This window comes from Pangasianodon hypophthalmus, chromosome 6 (assembly GCF_027358585.1).
Source record: "Pangasianodon hypophthalmus isolate fPanHyp1 chromosome 6, fPanHyp1.pri, whole genome shotgun sequence".
Classification (NCBI taxonomy): Eukaryota; Metazoa; Chordata; class Actinopteri; order Siluriformes; family Pangasiidae; genus Pangasianodon; species Pangasianodon hypophthalmus.
This window is the reverse complement of record NC_069715.1, coordinates 10,812,729-10,832,139: the sequence shown is the minus strand read 5'-3', so window position 1 is coordinate 10,832,139 and position 19,411 is coordinate 10,812,729. Positions and strand designations below refer to the sequence as shown.

At 38.1% G+C, this 19,411-nt stretch overlaps 1 protein-coding gene across 1 annotated transcript in view; it reads left to right on the top strand.

The window, feature by feature from the left end:
* cdh13 (cadherin 13, H-cadherin (heart)) overlaps positions 1–19,411 on the top strand; it is a 338,039-nt gene that overhangs the window by 289,344 nt on the left and 29,284 nt on the right. Inside the window, exons 10-12 of the mRNA XM_034305493.2 lie at positions 1,614–1,796; positions 2,760–3,013; positions 19,018–19,160. Coding sequence (XP_034161384.1) covers positions 1,614–1,796; positions 2,760–3,013; positions 19,018–19,160 — 580 coding nt within the window. The remainder of the gene's footprint in view (positions 1–1,613; positions 1,797–2,759; positions 3,014–19,017; positions 19,161–19,411) is intronic.

Genomic DNA, 19,411 nt, shown 5'->3' with positions numbered 1-19,411 from the left:
CAAATGGCCACATCCCCTCAAGGCCTGCAGCTTCTAAGCTTTCCAAACTACATCCTCCTGTAATGCAGCTCCCTTTCTGACCCTACACTTTTCTCCCTACATTAATGTGATCCACAATGCACCCACCCGAGCGAGCAAGCGAGCACCCCTGGGACCTGGGGGCAGTGATCACTTCACACACTGTTGAGTTGAAATGATGGTGCGGCTGATGGGGAACAGAACTCATCTGGTCTTACAAAAACATTTCTGCTCCTCAACTAGGCCTGTGACATTGAGGTGGATTGAGAAATTGCTGCAGAGCTTAGTGTGTCTCTGAAAAGAAAGACTTTTTTGCAATAGAAGAAAAAAATAGAGAAAGAATTGCTTCACACAGACGCCCTCAGCAGGGACACAGAAGGAGGGACAGCCTCGAGTAGATTTGCTCAATGTTTTATTATTTTTATTTATTTAGCTAGTTATTTTTATTTATTTATTTATTTATTTCATTTGCAATATTAAAACCAGTGCAAATTTAACCTATGTTCACACTAGCAAGTGATGAAGTAACAGGCCACCATTCATTTTCTGTGTACATGCACAACACAGAGCCATGATTTCAGCGACAGGTGAACAACACAACATGAACTGAGATTTTCTCTATTCTATTCCAATTAGGTATGATGCAGTAGAGCGACAAATCAAAACAACTGGTTTGAATGATTCCTTTGATTCCATTTCTTCAGTTCGCTATTCCCAATTCCTACCTGCAATTAGTTCTCATTAACTATCTGACACTCTGAAATGGAAGAAAAACATATAATCATGGTTTCATCTTATGCTGCTATAAATGTTTATAGAGACAGTAATGAGATAACTAAAGCTTAGAAGGAAGTAGCTAGTACATTTTAGTTTGCTATGCTAATCTTCCAGCAAACCTAATACAAAACCTAGCCGTGGATTATCCCGCTTATACCGCTTGGTCACTTGCCAGCATTGACAAGTTAAAGCTATCATTGATGTTTGCAGTGCAAAATTTGGCTGAAAGAATAAAAATAATGCTCAATTTTTGTTAGTTATTTTATATGCAGATTCCAATTGTTTATAGACAATGCATTAATTTAGAACGGTGATGAACTGACTGGAACTACCTGTGCATTCAACTGTGTGAACACACACCTTCCAGCCAATCAGAATCGAGTACTCAGACAGACAATGGTGTATATATATATGTGTGTGTGTGTGTGTGTGTGTGTGAAGGACACAGGTAGAGTGCTGAATGCTGTACTCGTATAACACTCAGTAATGTCTCAGATGTTTCTGACACACCAAACCTTATGCCAAACCAAACATCTGACACACCAAACCGCACTTAATGCTTTCTGAGAATTAAATATTTAAAACCTCACAGTCCTCTCTAAGAGATCTCTAAGAGGAGATGACCTTGAGAACTGAAGACATCTTTTTAATTGGCGCAATTGCCTTGATTGCTACTTATACTTATCTATTTGAACCCTCTTAATACTTGACTTTAATTTCTGGGAGAATTCCTGAACTAATCAAGTGTGTGCTAAGAGTAACTGTTGATTGGTCCTTTTGCTGAGCTTTGTCTGTGTCTTGTGTGTTGTGTGTTGTAGTTCCAGGCATCAGTGGATGAAGGCTCTAAAGGCATTGTGGTGAACCTGACAGTGGATGATCGAGACGACCCCGCCACAGGAGCTTGGAGAGCCATCTACTCCATCATTAACGGAGATCCCAACCACAACTTTGCGATCCACACCAACCCAGACAATAACGAGGGCATGCTGTCTGTGGTTAAGGTACAAGCTCTGTCCTGCCGTTGTCTTACAGATAATCCAAATAATCCACAATTACAGTAGTGTTATATGTGGGGTCATATCTATTTGAGTTTTCTGCTGTTGCATATCTCATTTTGGCAGTTAGAACTGACTGCTAGAATTTACTAAATTCCAAAAAAAATGACATTGAAATGTTTTTATTAACTTTCTGGCTCCTGAGTCGTGCAACAGAAAAGATTTTGCCCTATCATTAGAGATCTCAAATTCGAATCCTGACAAAGCCACAGCCATCAGTGGCCAGGAGCCAAGGGAGCAAAATTGCCATGCTTTCTAGGACAGATGTCATACTCTCTCTCCCCGTCATTCAAAGTAGCACTAGCCAATCATGGGTGTCTGTGAGCTTATGTATGCGGAAGATGGCTGACAGCTCATAAGTGTGTTATGCTGCCCTGTGACACAGCATTAAGTAACCAGACTTTAAAATGCTAGAACTTTACATCTTAATGAGTATGTATTTGAGTTCACAAATGCCTGCAGTTTTCATAACTATATATATTAGATAATGTTCAAATTTGACCACATGACCATATGTTTTCCCAGGATGGCACACATGTTGGACAAAATGGTTTCATGTGTGCCATCCTCCATCCTCCATGCATAACGAAGCAAAGCATGAATTGTTGCACAAGTTACTTTTAAGTTGTGCGTGATTCCATAACTTAAATAGCAACTCCCATATCAAACAAAGCTGGATCTGCCTATTTGTTGGCAGGAAGACAGGCACAAGACGGAATTTTATATCATGGCCACCATATGTCAATTACGCAAGATTTCTTCATTTGCATGCACATCCTTAGCAGCACACCTGCTAAACTTGCCAAGTCTACCAGCACAAATGGTCTCTAAAACGGTTCTAATTTGCACTTTGTTTAGTAAATGGTGCATTAACTTGAGCATTCTTCTTCTTTCTTTCCTCTCCTCCAGCCTCTAGACTATGAAAGCAACGTGTTTCACACTCTGCTGATAAAGGTGGAGAATGAGGACCCTCTGGTTCCTGATGTCATATACGGCCCAAGTTCCACAGCCACTGTGTATATCACAGTTGAGGACGTGAACGAGGGACCGGTCTTTTTCCCTGATCCTCTGGTGGTCACCAAGTGGGAGAATATTCCTGTAGGCAGCTTTGTGGCTATGCTCAATGCCACTGACCCAGACTACCCTCAGGTCCAGAGCATAAGGTAAGCGATAGAATCATCCACATGAGAAAGAAATAGCTTAAATTAACTTCACGAGAAACTACTACATTTTCAAACATGTCATGCCTTTGGCATTCAGAAGCTCTGGGTTGAACAAGTAAATGGTCTGCATGGTTAAGCTCAGTTTGGAGTTTGACAAGGTGGATTACAATGATGCCATAAACAAATCAAAGCTCAGGCTGAGCACGAAAGCACAGCTTCTGCTTCTCAGACATCTCCCCATCTGTCAATTCTCACCTCTTCATTTTTCAGTGTCTTTCTCCTGACAGTCTTACTGTTTTCTCCAGGAAAATATTAGCCCATTGCTCTGCATCAAAGGTTTCGACCATCTGCTTGATCTATCATTTATTTGCCTGCCTACACAATAGACTATCTTTTAGAGCTTTAATCACTCAAATAGTTTCTGAAGTCCTGGAAAGATTGTGGCATTTACTGTGAAGTTGAGGAGACCATTATTTAAACATCATGGATGTGGGGCAGACAGGGACAGATTATTGATTGACTGTACTGGGCACATGCCCAGGGGCCACTAGGGGCCCTTGACAAGCATAGATTTGAAGTGAATGATTAGGCCATTATGCTGTCTACATAACGTGATACACAGAACTGTAAATATGTTTTACAGTTACTTACAGTAAATTGTACAGTACTTTATTGGCAACCCAGGTTGCCTGTAAAATCTACAGTATTTTTTTTACACTATAACATTTTTTAACTGGAGCTAGATTGAGTGGATGAAACATGATAGATAACCATAACCCACAACAAGGAGAAGCCAAAGAACATTCATTTTCCTAAATATGTTGGATGTATATATAGTCCAGCTAAACATTTTATAGGAGTGACACTATAAGAAGGGTGATACAAATGTTTTCCACCTAGTATCATGTGTTTGCGAGCTCACTGGAAGTGGTTCTATGCTTTAAGGAATCAAAAGAGTTTTGCAGTGTTTACAGAGCAGTGGATGAACCCTGGTGTGATCCTGATCATATGTTTTGGATGATTCTAGTGGATCTGTGCTCTTCATCAGGGACAGTGCTCTACACGATGGATTATGTATACGGCATGTGCACCTTGCTCTACACTAGTGTAAATCTGTCCTGTGCCTGTGGCAGCGTCACCTCTTTTCATTTGCTTTTGCCAGGGAAAGTGTCTTTGAAGTGCCCTATGTTACACCTGAGGCTAGGGACAGTGAGAGATCAGAAAGAAGAGAGACTCAGAGAAAAGAGAGAGCAGAGAGGACGTGAGATCCTTCAGAAAGTCTCCTTCATTCTGTTTATATGAATATGTTACTTAATTTTGGGTAATAGAAAATGTTCTCTAAAATTATCAAGGCTATACATTTGTCAGATTCCTTTATAGGTACTAAATATGTGTTCATTCATAACCATAAATTCATACATATATATATATATATATATATATATATATATATATATATATATATATATATATATATATATATATATATATATAGATATATATAGATATAGATATAGATAGATAGTTTGCAAGATAAGGATTTAAAATATTACAATAAATTCTCAATAATGATCACTGATAGAGGCTTGTTCTCGCTTCTTGTTTTATGTAAAGACAAAGTCACATAAAACCTCTGTCTTTCACAAACTGTCCAACATTCATTTGAAAAAGATTTACAATGCTTATGAGTGCGTTATAAAGGTCCCTTTGAACACCGTGTTAACAAATTCTGTCTCATACATGCAGGTAATGAGGGTAATTTCACAACAGGGAATGGACCTAAAGTGACACACCTTATACTCACACCAGCAAAGTAAACACATTCCTGCCTTCTTAATAGTTATTTGCATTAGCCTGATTGGGTCACCCTTAATATAAGGAGCCACCTTCATTAAATGAAACCAATCCAGTACACTCTTTTCATCCACTGAAAGCTTCCAAAGTTACATCAAATTTACAGCATACTTTAAAAAGTCAAACTGAATGATGACAAGGGCATCATTAATATCCTTAGGAGTACACCATTTGTCTGAGTTGTGAATGTGAGATTTTTTTTTCTCATTTCTTTAATCATGTTTTTAAAAGCAAGGTGATTTCACAGATTTTAAACAGCAAGGATGAACAGTATAGAAGGGTCTATTACAGATGGCCACATTGATCCGTCTGAGTCGCTTTTTGTTGTGCCCTCTGATAATTCTCCAGGAGAATGGTTTTACAAGATATGTAATTAACAGCAGCACAGATAAATCTCCAGGTATTCACTACTGGATATGATGACAAAATGAATATGTTCCACATGAACAGGCAGCACTGACTTTGTGATGAGAGAAATTATATGAATCCTCGTTCATTGACGTATAATATTTATTTTTTTCCCCCAAGGTGAGAGAGGAGTGTGAAAGGATTAAACATGCTAACTCAATAGGATTTTCTGATTGATATTTCTGGATGAAACTGTGATTAGTGTTCCATTCAGGGAGGCAGCTGCCTTATTAGACGCACCATGTTGTATCAGGCAGCAATTCAACCAAAAAAGAACTTTGTCAGAGATCACATTTGGAACACCATCAGAGTCATAACTGGACATATTCATCACACTGAACATATTTGTTAAGCACTAGTGCTCAGTAGTTGACTGGTTTACTTCAAGTTAGTGCAAAATGATACAGAAAATGGGCAGCCACCAATAAGAGTGCCTTAATGTACAATATAAATAGATTGCACGCTTCAATGAATGTAAGAGAGCATAAAACCAGATTGTCAGTTGTTGGCCAGACTCAGAGGTTCCTTTTCTGCTTCATGCAACGGCTATAGATACGAAAGATATTTTTCATTTTTAAAGATTTCCTTTTATGTGAGTTTCCACTTTATCTGAGTTAACCATAAATAGCTTTTATTTATGGATGCATTTTCCACAGATAATAAAAGAAAGACTAACACATGTTCCTCCTACACTAGTTGATTTCTTTTGGCTTTCTGCCTTGTCTCTGTGCTTTCTTTAATTTCCTTTTTTTCTGCTGAATTCTGAAGTCTGTGTGTGGGACAGTGGGGTCCAAAGTCTGAGACAACATTGAAAATCTGGATTTTTTTTTATTTAAAACTGGAAATAAACATAAGATTTTAGACTTGGAATATTTAAAACAAAGAATGCAAATGTTCAATATCTTAAATATTTAATATTCAAAGATTCTGCACTATTTCTAGGTCCCTATTTAAATGTAAGCAACTTTGTGATTCTGACCATGTTAACTGCTTTGTACAAAAGTTCAGATTTCCTCATGCCTAATCTCTTCTATTGAAGCATGTGTTCAGATGACACTCTGATGGATTTGATCTAAAAATGAATCATAAGGTTTTGCACAAACTTGTGGAGTCCATGACACACTGTCATTAAAGCAAAAAGAGGACGTACCAAATACTAAGAAAATCTGAAATTCATGTAAATATTCTACTTTTCACTCAAGTTGTTGTCAATAATATAATTTTCAATGAAAATTGTTGTATTAAATTAGAAAAGAACACAAAATAGAAGCATTTTCACTAGTGGTCTCAGACTTTTGTGCCCCACTGTATGTCTACTGTGCGTCTACTTTGTTTAATAGAGCCAGTTTACAAGTGAATTATCTTGCTATACAACATGCAGTTAAGAAGGTTCCAGTTAAAGATGGCTGTATGACAAGGGTATTTTTTGCAAATACTGCATCACGTCACTTTGAGTCTTTGTTGGAAAGTCTCGGCATGCACGTGCATACACAGAAGATGGCAAGCGGGTGGTTCTCACTGCCCCTGCTGGTTATTCAGTCTTCATAGAACCACAGTTATGTAACTAGCATTTTAAAGTTCCTGTTAATAAGGTTTGTTAAAGATTAATATTAGTAATATATTGCAACTCATATCAGTATAACCTCATGTCTGTTCAGGGGTCGAGCAATTCAGAAGGCAAGGCACTGCTGAACTCTGCAATCTGCTATGGATTATGGCATGAAGGCAAAACCCAACCCCACTTGAAAGCCATCTTTGAACTGATCTTTTGCTTAGGAGGAATGAGGTCTGAGTTAGAATCCATTATTCCTAATTCATAGCATATTCCCTTTTCTGGCCATATGGAAGTTAAAAGCTCTTAAAGAAAGATGGAGAGGAAGAAAAACTAGGAAAAAAAATGAGATAAAAGAGTTTGAGGAAAAGAATTTTAGTTTGGTGATCACAGTGTGGTGTAAATTACATTGCAAATGTATGATACCATGAAGGCTAGATCATATATAAAATTGGGACTTGGGACATCCTGAGACCTTTGACTTAAGAATGTCATTCATCTTTAATGTAGGTCAGCCATAACAAACTCAACAGAGAACAGATGATATTTAAACAGCTAAGAGAATAAAGCTGTTGCCTCCAAAGTTCTTCACTGATCTTGCATTGTCTCTAAATGTTATACATTCCTCTGTGCACCGAGTGCACCAAGACACATCTCTGTTAATGGTGTTATCAAAGTAATGAAATGCAGAACATGCTGAAATCATGTTTGATATTAAAAATCCCCCTCCTTTCCATTGACCTTTATTATAACTCACTTAGCTCTATACGAGTTCCGCTTTCTCCATCTTATCCCATGTTCATTATCTCCTGGTGAGAGATCCATCACATTTAATTTGTGGAACTTCAGCACTCATGAATTTAAATGATCACACTATCTTGAATGTTTGCCTATGTGCAAGAATGTAAGTAGCTTTAACAGGGATATTTTCTTGTTTGTTTTCTAATCGTACTGCCTGAAATATTGCAACGTGTTTTTAATGAATTTTGCACACACTGCATGGTATCCTAATGGTATCCATGCATACATATTTAAATTCATGCATTCGTATCTTCAGGACACATTGACCTCTTTAATAATGCACCACTGTATTAGTTCAGCAACTTTGCTTCACTCTGGCCGGTGACCCACTTCTCGGACACATCAATGTCATGACCAAAGCAGCCCTTAGTGGTTCTAGAAACTGAAACAGATCACACTTTCTCCAGCCGTGGGTGAAGAAAAGACAAAGAGAACATAAAAACACCAAGTAGGGCTCAGAGCAACCGTTCTGGTATGAATCAATTTGACAGATGGGATTATCTAGAACATTTAAAACAGAGACAGTCTCTGTAGTCCTCTGTTCATGCCATTAACAGTGTGGAGGCAGACACTAGATTTGTCTTCTCACATTTGGGAACTGAATTATTAGTGATAATCAGGCTTTCATCACGATTCATTGGAAGTATATCTAAAGACTGGGTTACAAGGGTCAAACTTTGAACTACATTCCTGTGAGTTCATTACCATTTTTCACATTCAATATAAAAAAAAAAGTTCTTTAAAGTCTCAAAATGCCACAGTCTGCAAAAATGTCTGGTTTATTAATATGAAATTTTAGCTTCAGGCATTCAGTGTAAAAATCTTTTGAAATATGTAGAAGTAATTGCTGTTACTCAAGGCATCTATGTTTCTATTCACTTAACCTTTCTGTGTAGTTTAGACTTGTGTAGTTGTCTCATTGCTACATATACTTCCATTGTGTCAGTAGTACGGGAGCACATCACTGCATCTCTCCACATGACACAGGCCTTGAGTCACGTGATGTGAGGCCCTAATTTGCTGACTTCAGACTTATATTAACAAAATATAAGTGCATGACAGAGCTGACCTATTACTTGAGATCTGGCTTAAAGATTTGACAGAACTAAAGTAATTTCTTCTTGTTAGGCTCCCTCCCCTCTGCAGAAGCCTAACTTTACTTCTGACATATGACTAGTTCGCATATACGCTCATCAGCCATGTTAATAGGAAAATGTGAACCCCTGCACATTCATACAATTAACCCAACAGCTAGTCATGTGGCAGCAGCACAATGCATTATGCAAGAGCTTTAGTTAATGTTCACATCAAGCATCAGAATAAAGAAAAGATTAGATCTCAGTGATTTCAACCATGGCATGGTGGTTGGTGCCCGGTGGGCTGGTTTCAGAAACTGCTGATCTTTTGGGACTTTCATGCACAACAGTGTCTAGAGTTTACACAGTATGGTGCAAAAAAAAATGGTGAGCAGCAGTTCTTTGGGCAGAAACACCTTGTTTGGTGACTCAAATAAGCACGCTTGGTGGTCTTGGTGGCCAGTGACTCAAATAACCACTCTTTATATCCCTGGTGAGCAGAAAAGCATCTCAATGTGTCAAACCTTGAAGTCAATAGGCTACAACTACAGAAGAACACATCCACATTCTGTCAGCCAAGAACAGGAATCTGAGGCTACAGTAGGCACGTGCTCACCGAAGCTGAAAAACTGAAGATTGGATAAAGGCCAAGTGATGTTGTTGTTCTAAATATTCAGCTATAGAGTCAAATACAAAGAGCTGCATCTACATGCATTTTTGCATTGCACTGATTGGCTGATTGAATAATTGCACGAATGTGTGGGTGTGCAGATGTTCCTATTAAAGTGGCCAGTGAATGTAGAGGCTGTTGTAATTGTTTGTGTAATGTGTATTATGTGTAATGGTTTGTCTGTAGCTTTGGCTGAATTCGCCGAAAAAGATGAAAGCAAGATATTGACACCTTACCTTTAAGAGACTGTAAATATTTTTAACCAAAATGATATGAAATATTTACTACAGAGGTCATGTTTGGTAAGGAGACAGTTTAACAAATGCTGTACGTTGTAAAAACAGTCTTCCTAAATATGTTTAAAACTTCGCTAGCTAAGTTTGATTTCCTCACAGAGTGAATGACACTTGACATAGTGAATGACAATTTGGAAACTTTTTAAAGTTTTGGAGAGCTATATGCCATAGCAAAGCCTAATGCAGTTTGTAATCAGATATCAGCTGTGAAAAATGCAGGCGATGCTCTCTGGATTTTCTCCCTTTTCACTTTTGGAGGTATTTAAAATTCTAGAACTTTAATTCTGGTTAAGATACATATAAAAGAGAAATATATTTCGGTTCAAGAAAGCCTGTAGTTTTCAGTACTATACATAGTAGAAAATGTCAAATTTCGACTATGTGAAGGGTTTTCCCAGGCCATCACATGTTCCTCTAAATGCTACAAGTGTTGCCCTTCAGTGTATTTGGCTCATGCTTATTCAAAAGCTTATACCCTTCACAACAACAAGGTTTTGACCCATGAAGGGGTCATGGATGTGAGTCATATTGATAAATAAGGTGAGATAGTTTCTAGTTCCCTGGGAAATGCAGTTTGTCTTTTCGACCAGGTTGTGACAACAGGTGATATCATTAGGAAGGTCAGGTTTCTTGGCATTTGGACAGCTTAACAAAAATGTTTTTAGTCTTAATAAAGTTTGAAGTGAGATCATCAAGGCAATGAGGCAGCAATTCTTCTGTTCAGTGTGTTTAGACAGACTCTGCAGGTCTGTCTTCCTAAGTGTTTATGTCAAATTTCCAATGTCTGGTTTTTTTTTTTCTTTTTAAGTCGCACTACATTTTAGTCTTCTGAATCAAACTAGTTCTACAGTACTTCTTAGGTGCATGTGTTGTAATGTACACCAGAGAGCCAAAAGCCTAAATAGATCTAGTAATAAATACATGATGGGAAAACTACAGTGAAAAATGCAAACCAAAATCTGTTAAAGGTGGAAGCAAGATAAACAGCTAGGCTATGAGAAACCGCAAAAGACGCATGATGTACAAACTTGACCAAACTCATCAGGTTCCAACTGGCATCTCACATTCTTCCTGCAATTTCACCGCTTCCTGTTTCACACAAGCATTTTTTTTTTTTTGTAGTGAAATATACTACAACATTTCAATATACAGTATGTTGGCTGCATTACAATACATTTTGTAAAATAAGTCCTTGCCCTGTGGTGTCAAGTAGCTATTTTTGGCTTAGGATATAAATTAGTTCTGCTTATGGAATAGCGGCCTTTACAGTCTGGAATGCCAGTGTATGATGAGAAGGGGGAGGAGATGCTGGCAGCCATGATGGGTTTTGATAATTAAAACAATTCAAAGGTGCCAAGAGGAAGAGAGCTAGAGTGGCATGGCCCCAGTGAAGCAGCGATAAATTGCTTTTCTCTGTGTTAATTACAGGGTTATGATTTTCAACTGATGCAAAGAACAGCTTTTTTGTGCCTTATTATGATAATAAATTTGATTTTATGTGATGCATTGCTGAGGCATGATAATTTATGGAAATTATCTGCATGCTATGATTTCTATTACCACCATTCTACAGCTAAGGTTTCAACTGGTGAGATACACACAAAGCAGAGTGCTGAAGGAATGTGTCGGTGTGTGATTGGTGTTGGTGTGTTTGTATATCCAAGTGCCTGAATGTTTATGTATTTACATTACATTACATTAACGCTGATGCCCCACTTGGCTGGTTTAATGAGCTTGAGGCTTTGACTCTGCTCAGCTTACTATAATTGGTCAAACACTTGTCTAACCACATGCTCCATATTCCTCAATGATTTGGCAAACTTTGCTCAGCTTGTCACATCTTTGCTTCAGGGAGTATCTACTGGATATGGGACTAATTTTTCTTAAAGGCCCTGGCACCGGACCATGTGCAGCTTAATTACCCCTGTCGAAAAGGCCACAGGGTCTTGCTGAGGACCATGTGCTGAAAGTAGTTCCCTGGCATTCCTTAATGAAACACTTGGGGAACACCATCTCAGTGCAATTTTCACAATTTTAAATTTACACAATGTTGCCATGAACTTGAGAATCTGCAGTGTTTAGTCTGAATCAAACACTGATCTGTTTTCCTCTTTGGTGCAGTTTGTTTAGGAAGGTGAGAATTGCATTTGGGTGTGGAGCGAGGTGGTCTTGGTCTGGACTCTTGCGTGGTTCAATCACAGTGAGAAATCGATTCATTTCTGAATTGACCCAACTGCAGGAAGTGAACCAAACATGATGTACTGTATATTTGGGGTTGCAGGCAATATGTATATATTTTTACTGCTAAACTGATGCATGAGGCACATACTGAGCAAAAATGCTGTATAAATGTGTTCTGGATATTTGGACAGATAAAAATGGGAATATAAATACTGAATGTGATACACAAAATGTTTTAAGCTAGTTATTTTTATAATTATTATATTATAAAATTATATTATAATTTATAATTATAATGATTTTTTGTGATTTGTATATGTACTTGACAAAGTTTCTTTTTTGCCGCAAGGAATTCATTTCTGAGCAAGGAATGAAAATTTTATTAGTATGTTTTCAGACCTACACACCCAACAGACAGTGTTTTTTATTGTTGTTGTTGTTTTTGGTCAGTTTAATTATGTGCAATCAACCAAAAGTATTAATTTCACTCCGATTCGTACTCAGACTAACAGTTATGAAATCTTGAAGACATGTTGGTGTCTGACATTTGTGTCTTCAGGTTTGTCCTTGTTAGTAACAAGTAAGCAAAAACTTGTAACTGTTTGTCTAAATGATCACACACTCGACTCAATATCCTTGTTGAGTTGTTAAGCTGACTTGCACTGTATGACACATTATTATAAACTAAAGGATGTTGCAGAGCTAAAAACAGTAGTAGCAGCCACCTCAAAGCCAGAATCATTTTCTTCATAAGCACATCACTTCATGCGCACATCAGTCTCAGGCAGAAGGGGTAATGTTTAAAGGCAGAATTGGATATTTGGAGAATTGGAAAAATGATTTGGATGATAATATACTCTGACCTACAGGCCTCTAGATACTGTAAGTCTGTTTAAGTTATATTTTCTTTCTGAAACCTAGTATGAGCACACATCTTTCTGAATGAATGCATTTTCATAAAAGAGCTGCTCAAGCTTAAAACCATATCCACTTTCCCTATGAGCTCTCAGAATCAGATCCTGTGTGGCTGTGTGAACAGTGACAGATGCTTGTATGAAGCCTGTCAGAAAGCTGCAGATCAATGGGAGACAGATGGACAGCACATGACAGTGCGAACTTTAACGATGAGTTAATAGACAGACGGTTCTTTCCACAAACCCTCAGAAGTCAAGTCAGATGCTGATGGATGGGCTGTCTTGGCATGTTTACATTTTACTGCCTGACTGCTGCTCATGTTTTCAATGCACAGCTTTTCACTTCTCAGACCAAGGGTGCAGGTGTAACATTGGATGTTCTGACATTAAAGGAATACTTCAACATTTTTCACTTTAGTTTATGAGCAACATATGTATTGCATGTGTGATTACCATGGGCAAAGACTTCCTGTACTAAGAAGATAACAGAAAACTTGTTGATTTGAAATTTATTCATAATGTAAGTCTAAGGGTAATTGTTAAAACACATGAGTATACATTTACTGGCCATTTTAATAGGAACCCTTATACCAATGATAATTCGTGCAATTATTCAATCAGCCAATCATGTGGCATTAGTGTAATGCATAAAATCATGCAGCTACAGGTAAAGAGTTTCAGTTAATGTTCACATCAAACAGCACAATTGTGGAAAAAACAAAACAAAAAAAAAACCATGATCTCAGGGACTTTGACCATGGCATGGTTATTGTTGCCAGACAGGCTGGTTTGAGTATTTCAGAAACAACTGATCTCCTGGGATTTTCACACACAACAATGGTTCAGTGGGTGGAAACACTTTGTTGGTGAGAAGAAGTTGGCTAGACTGGTTCAAGCTGACAGGATGGCTATGGTAACTCAAATAAAGACACTCTTTGCAACCGTGGAGAGCAGAAAACAACAGTTTCTGATATACTCAAACCAGCCCAAAACTACAACCAATACAATCTAGTTAACAATATAAAATCTTGGGATGAAACATGATTTCAACCAATGCTGTTACTATGTAATTCTGTCTAATTATTAGCACTAGAGCAATAGGTTTTGTGATATCATTGTGCAATCAGGACTACGTTAATAACACATAACCACAAATGCATTTTAAGACGTAGAGCTTAATGTACAACCACCTTTGACTGGAGAAGCCATGAAAGCATACCAATTATATCAATATATACCAATATATACCAATATATACTTTATTGATAGACTTCAATAACATCCCTTAGACTTCCATTATAAGTAAGTTTAGAATCAACATGTTTCTCCATTTATTCCTCAATAGTCTGTGATAATTGGCACGTACATGAAATGCAATTGATATAGAATAGGTTGAAGAAGTCTGGAGTATTCCTTTAAGTGGATAGTGGTACTCAAAGGACATGTCTTGGATTTATTTATCTCCATTCGAATTTCACAAATGTGTCACTCTCAGCACATCAACCTTTGACCCTGTCCTAAACATTTATATTTCATTCCTACCAAGGCACAAGGACAAAATGAGCGATAGGGCTATTGACAAAGAAGAATGTCTGTGTAAAGAAGAAAGCCAGTGTTCCTCAGTTATTTTTAGTCTTAGGGGATATTGCCCCCATCTTTTCATCTTTATGTGTCTTCACTCGACGCAGTTTACAGCTTTGACAGCCAAAGTGAGGCATGCAGAATTTCAATGGCTGAGGCAAATATCCTAACGTCTGCCCTCGAGCGCATCTCCTGCATGAGGTGCTCTGATGGTGAGAGCTGTTAGCGTCTCTCCCAGCTGATCTTGCTCTTGATCATCCTGACAGCTCATTCAGCTGATTTTTGAGGGGGTCACAAGAATCCGCACACTTGTCTACAAGTACACATCTGGATTTGGGATGTTGCAGTAGGATGCAGAAGCCCTGTGGCATCCAAAGTAACACGATCGGGTATTTCATTATTCTGTGTAGCTGTGAGGATTAGAAGTCATTTGGAAAGCAGCGAGAGGCAATGCTATAGCTGCTTCTCCTTGTAGAGGAAAGCATATGCATTGCAGCTTCTCTGTCTGAACCACAGCAGCATAAATACACAGCACACTCCTACACCTTCTTTGTGTCTGACACAACACAAAAGGCATAAGAAGAAAGAAAAGGCTTGATAAAGGTGTATGCATGAGATGAGATCCTCGTCCCTCGTGTATGATTGCAATGAATTGGGGTGGATGAGCAAGATGTTCGGAGGTGTACTGTTTGTTTTCTTTTCTTGATTGTATTTGAGTGTGTCAATATGCTACCAAGTGTACATCCTGTGCTTTCAGTTCAGTTCAGCACCACAGTTCAACATCCAAGGCAATGTTATTACACAACAGATAAATATAAACAACTGTATAAGAAACTAAGTAGCTGAAATAAGTAGCATTGCTGTGTACTTGAGATACACAGCAACATCTTACAGAACACAATTTCACAATTTCATCGATAAAGCAAAGGCATTACTACAGAAACAATAATAGATCCATATTCATAGGAGTGGAAACATAGTCACACATAGAAACAAGCGTGAACAGACTCCTATGTAACTGAGCTCTTTTTTATTTGTTCACTATGGATTTTTTTTCTCACAGGGGAGATCTGTCATAGCTAATGTCAGATGGAAAAAGAATTGTGTGCAGCTCTGGGGTTCTCAGGGTCAGATCCAGACTTGCGTTGCGGCGCAGGCAAAAATTGTACCATTCAAGCAGAAACATTGGCAAATCACCTTTCTGCTGCGTCTTTCACTAAGCCAGCAAAAAGTGTAGATGACTTTTGCTACAAGGTCTTTTCGTGTGCGCGTGTGTGTGTGTGTGTGTGTGTGCGTGCAAAAAAAGCAGAAGTGTGAATCCACACATGTTACATCTCCAAATATGAAAAAATGTCTTTGCTTATTTGGTGATAGTCCTAATTATCATGTATCCCATATAGATAAGATATCAATTTGCATAATGTGGATTTAACGAGGCACTAATGACCTTGACAGGAGGCTAATGGACCAGAGCAGTGTGTGTGTACAGAGGGAGGTGGCTTGCTTTGGTGTGTATTTCCACATAGCCACTGTGAGCCAGTAGGTGAGCCAGTATGTGAGTCAGTGTGTGAGCCAGACTCCTTCTATTACACCGCACTTTGATGAGCTAAACTCTGCATGCTGCAAGCTTTCCTTGTAATTGGGGCTCGGTACAGTATAAAGAGACAATGAGGATATGTGTGTGTATGTGTGTATGTGTTCCCACAAGAAGAGTTTACATCAACTTCTCTCTGAATTCAAATTAAAGTCACACTCAGCTGGATTCCGGTATCATCTGTATAAATCATTTTGCTTTTTTGTTGCTGCCTACTTCAGCCATATAAAAAAGAAACCCACTGTAGCGGGCTACATAGTGTGAATTTTATAGCTTTGCTACCGCTCATGCTGGAACGGAAAAGATTTCATCAGTGAATAACAAATGAATTTGCAAACAGCTCAGCAGCGAGAGAGAGTTATTTGTGCCCAGAGCAGCATGATGATAATCTCACGCTAGCTTGTTTCTCAAAGACAAGCTTGTCCTCGTGTATATGACCATATTTCCTCAGGAAGTGTTGGGATAAAATGTTGATAGGTAGAGACGCATTGCGGGAGATGTGTTTTTGTTGTGGAAAGAGAGAGGAAATGGCAAGGTTAATCGCCTGTGAGAGGAATACAGCTGTAATAGCCTGCATTTAGGATTGGAATCTGAGTAAGCGTCCTAGATTACATAAATGGGCCAACAAATCCTTATAGAAAAGTTTAAACATTTTACTTGTTATGTTTCATACATTTTTAATACGCTACATATGTAGTCCATGTGGTTTTATATGGCCATGTGATTTTTTTTTTTCACAAAAGCCTGTTGAGCGTGTTCTTTGTTGTCCATGTGCCTTTGGTCTTGTCACTGCACCTTTTCTGTCATTGGTCTGTTACCCATTGTGTTCACCTGTTTGCGGTTAGCCCTTAATTCATTCGTCTGTTTCTGTATTTTGTTGTGAAGTCTTGTCATTTATTAATGTACTTAACCCTTGTTTTCTAAGTTTCTGTGTTCTTTGTTTCCTGTGACCTCCCAGTTTATTGCAGCCTACTGGATTCGCCCAAATAAAGCATCCAGCTTCTTGCTCACGCACTTTACACACATGTGAAAAGCATGATCACATCTATGTGATTTTTCTATAAAGGAAGAATAAGTTGTCTTCTAATATTGTTGCTGTTTTTTATTTTCAATATTTATTTCTGTTTCCTCACAATAAAAATGAGTGTGTAATTGTAAGAAATGTGTGCAGGAGCTGTGAACCATTTCTCTAATGGAGTGTAAGATTGTGATCTAGCTTTGTCTTACTTTGTTACCCCAAGAGCTTTAATTTAATTATATAAATTAGTCTATCATTGAGAAGTGTATCACCTTAGTCACACATACTACAAACACATATACACAAAGAGAGAGTAGCTCTAGCTTAAAGTAGCTCACAGTAGTGTTATAAAATGTGCGATATATAGAAATAGAAGTTCAACTCTAAAATATTCCCTACATGCTTATACTGGGGCGAGACTGTGACAGATTTTCAAATTGTAAGGTGTGTTAAAATAAAAGCTGTGAGTGAGTTTAGTGAACTATTCCATATAACTTATGAAAAACTGTGTGCTTTTCCAGGTGTCATGGTATAAGGGTATCAACGGCGCGCACACACACACACACACACACACACACACTTGTTTCCAGGACATAGGATGTACTTATGTAAAATATATTTCAAAATTTTGTGACAACCTGTATGTAGAAACATAATCCTAAACCTCAGTAGCCATAAATAAATAGTTGGAATCTTTCAGTTTTGAAAAAAATATAATATAATATAACCTTTAAAAAAAAGCCCTTTATCTTGCTGGTCCTGTTTCTAGTTTTCCTACATAGTAAGTTCGCACACACACACACACACACACACACACACAGAGTTTCTCCTGCAGTCATCCTCCAAGTCTGCACTTTGATGCACTAGTTCTCAAGGGTGCATGTCTATAAAAAATGAACCTTTGAGACACAGTGTCTTTACAAACCCGATATGTCATTACTCACTAAAATGCTTGTGCTGTGCAGATGCATGACGATGACCAGTCAAACGTTCATCATTTTTCATTTGAAGATGAATGAGGTTCAGAATCAGTTCATCCATTCTTATACCAAAACAGAAACAAAAGATCACACTGACAAATACAAATGATGTACCTTGGCGAAATCAGCTACTCACAGCCTATACAATAGCGCCATATCAAATGATGTTGATTGTAGATGAAATCAGGTATTTGATCATACCTAGTTTTATCACTTTTCATTCCACATAAGTTGAGAACTTATTGAGGCTCAGTGACAATTTAAATGAATGAAAACACACATTCGAATATCTTTTTTTTTTGTCAGTGTTGCATATTGTGGACTGCTGTCAGCAAAACCAGCTGCTGTGATTGGTTCTAGCCAGTATTACAAGGGATTCTGGGTAAGGGACCAGTGAGGAATCCAGTTGGCAAATTGCCATGTTATAAGGGGATAAAACACTGCAGGATGTGCTGTTATTGGAAAATAATCAATTTGATGGCAGTAATGGCATCACACCACCCAGTCAGTGATTATTTTGCTATAGCAGCACTCTAGATTGAGTTGTATTCCTTACATAGAGGGCATTCAGGAGCACCTTTATATTCTCTTAAAATCCCAGCTCATTATTAATTCATTCAATTGAAAGCATATTATCATTTACTAATATAAATTATTCAGTGACTACAATGCAACTAATAGGAAAGATGTGTAGTTATGAAAGTGACAAAAGGAACGGCTGGACACACACAAACTCACATGTACATTAGCAGTGTGGCAGAAAACATCCCTGAGATTGATAGCTTGTTACTTTTTCAAGGACGGTATACAACGCTCTAAGTACTCTGCGTGTGCACCTATTAAATGATGACACCGGCTTTTATTATAAAAAAGAAACAATGCACAGTGACAAATGCCTCATACACCCAGTTCTCCTGCTTTTATCATAATGAAACAAGGAACAGAAAAAATGCAACACATGATACCTGTTCTGCAAATTGTATGAGCCGTGAAAAGGAAATGCATTTACTGTCATGCGTTATTACAAAGCGCTGCGTGATTGTGTGTAATTTGTATACACTTTCTTGAATTCTTCTCAGGTTTGCAGTGCTGAGAGACCCAGCAGGTTGGCTCAGTGTAAACCCAGTGAAAGGCACAGTAAACACTACAGGCACGCTGGACCGTGAGTCTCCCCATGTCCACAACAACCGGTACAGTGCTGTCTTCATGGCCACAGACAATGGTAAGAGTGTCATCTCATGCTACACAATTATTCAGTTCTTTGAGCTTTCTGAACTCTCTCCATCTACATAACATCCCTCTACTGGCCTCCTAATAATAGTGTATTTGCTCTTCTAACAGGTTTGGCAGATATTCATAAATATCATTAAAATGTGCTTATTGTTTGATACAGCATATATTGTAGTGCTTGGTGAATATTTTTGAAGGCATGTTTGGTGTATTTTTTTAACACGTTGCTACAAAGGCACAATT